This window comes from Malurus melanocephalus, unplaced genomic scaffold (genome assembly GCF_030028575.1).
Source record: "Malurus melanocephalus ecotype Western Australia unplaced genomic scaffold, MMel_1.1 scaffold_617, whole genome shotgun sequence".
Classification (NCBI taxonomy): domain Eukaryota; kingdom Metazoa; phylum Chordata; class Aves; order Passeriformes; family Maluridae; genus Malurus; species Malurus melanocephalus.
In genome coordinates this window covers 246,780-248,621 of record NW_026623849.1, presented here as the reverse complement: position 1 = coordinate 248,621, position 1,842 = coordinate 246,780, and the positions used below count along the sequence as shown (strand labels likewise).

The window sequence follows — 1,842 nt, the reverse complement described above, 5'->3', positions numbered from 1 at the left end:
AGGGACAAACCCAAACATTGCTGTTTTGGGAAGTGAAAATCCCATCCACACTGCCCTCCACACGTGCAGCCCCTGCCAAGAGACTTTAGGAACTGTAGAGCAAATCCAGCTCTTCCCTCCATGCCCAGAAAGGTTTATAAGAATCCCTCCTTTCCCCCAGCTCACGTTCCCTGCTCCTAAAATTAAAGACAAATAACACCAGCCCCTCTTCTTTTTCTCTTTTTTTTTTTTTTTTTAAAGGGAAATTTGCTCCTGTTATCAGAATTGCTGCACATGGGATATTAATTGGAATCTTGTTGCCAGGTCATTTTCATTGTTTTTCAAGTACTGTCCAAGAAAATGTATGAAAACTAAATTACAGCCCCACGTTGGCTGTGTGATTGAATCCTCCTCACGGCCTCGTACATCCTATTAAAATATTCAATCTTGTTTTCTTCCTTGAAGAGCCTGTCTGGAAAGGGCAAACTTATAGAAACCCTCATTCTCTGGAGATCCAATATCCAGCCACACTGAAATATTTCCATATTTCTGTCCTGCCTGGGACTGGGCTCACACCACTTCCTCACTCTACCTGTGTTTATTAATRAAGATTTTTAATTACTCAAGGCCTTTCTGTTTGAAGGAGTGAAAGGTTTGTGGCAGCTTCTTTTTTCCATTTTGACCTTGAAGAGTAACTTTTCCCTCTCCATCTTTTTTTTTTTCTCCAGGACGGAGCTTTATCGGTCGCTGTTTGGCAAAGTCACCAAYGGAGAAGAAGTGGAGCAGAATTAGGACTGAGTGTTCTCCCTGCTGCTCCTGCCCTCAGCTGCTCCTCAGGCTGCCCAGGAGCAGATCCAGCTCTCTCTGGTTTGTCCCAAAAATCCTCCCTGGAGGAGCATCAAATCCTGCAAAACCTGAGGGAAAGAGTGGGGGCACTGAGCCTGGCTGAACCCCAAATGTCCCCTCCCAAAGATGATCCATTTTTAACTATTCCCTTTAAATTCCTGACCTTGATTTGGCAGTCTGGGCTCAGTGTGGGTGGAGGGACACAACCCAGCCCCCCCTGCAGTCAGGTCCCCCCACGATTGTGTTAAAACCTTGGAGATTTGGGGGCTGAGGGGGGTTCAGTGCCCTGTTCCGGTCCTTGGTTGTGTACTGGGAACGTGTGACTCCATTTTTCACGAGTCAAGAGGATTTAAATGTCATTTACATAATGAACGTGGCCTTAAAACAGAGAAAAGGTGATGCTGTGCAGGYCCCAGAGCTCCCAGTTCCCTGTTGAGCACAYTCAGGGACATTTCCTGACCGTGACACGGGGATTCTGCTGCTGGAGGAACATCCTGGGCATTTTTCCAGCCCAGCATTGATGCTGCACCCTCAATTCTTGCAGCTGCTCAAGATTCTGTCACCGTGGCTGTGACACCCCGGGCAGCATCCCAGCACCCAGCAGAGGAGACTTGGGAGGGGCTTGTGGGGTTTAAATCCAAAGRTCACACAAGTGGGAGAGTAAATCCCAATAAAGGGAATTTGGGATGTGCACTGAGCAGTCAGAAATGGGATTCTCTGCTGTCACTGGTTCATGGTTTGTCTCTGGCTGGGGTTTGGGCACTGAAATTAAAGTGGTGTTAGAGCTGCTGTCCGGGTGTGATCCGTGCAGGAAAGGTGCCACTCTCCATCCCGTGTCACTCGTGTCCCCTGCAACGGTGTCCCCTCCCTCCCTGTGTCCCTCCTGTGTCCTCTGCAGCTGCTCTCGGGTGTTTTTCCGTTCCCGTTCCCGTTCTGGCTGGGTGTTAAAGGGTAACTCGAGCCCCTTGCAGCGCGATAACTTCTCGCCGCTGTTGTTGGGGAGATAAGAGCCCGAGC

General features: G+C 49.0%; 1 protein-coding gene across 1 annotated transcript in view; it reads left to right on the top strand.

Moving 5' to 3' along the window:
- Nucleotides 1–1,815, top strand: part of AATF (apoptosis antagonizing transcription factor) — a 39,474-nt gene extending 37,659 nt beyond the window's left edge. The window contains exon 12 of the mRNA XM_057383254.1: nt 708–1,815. Coding sequence (XP_057239237.1) covers nt 708–771 — 64 coding nt within the window. The 3' untranslated portion in view covers nt 772–1,815. The remainder of the gene's footprint in view (nt 1–707) is intronic.
- Nucleotides 1,816–1,842: the final 27 nt, after the last annotated feature.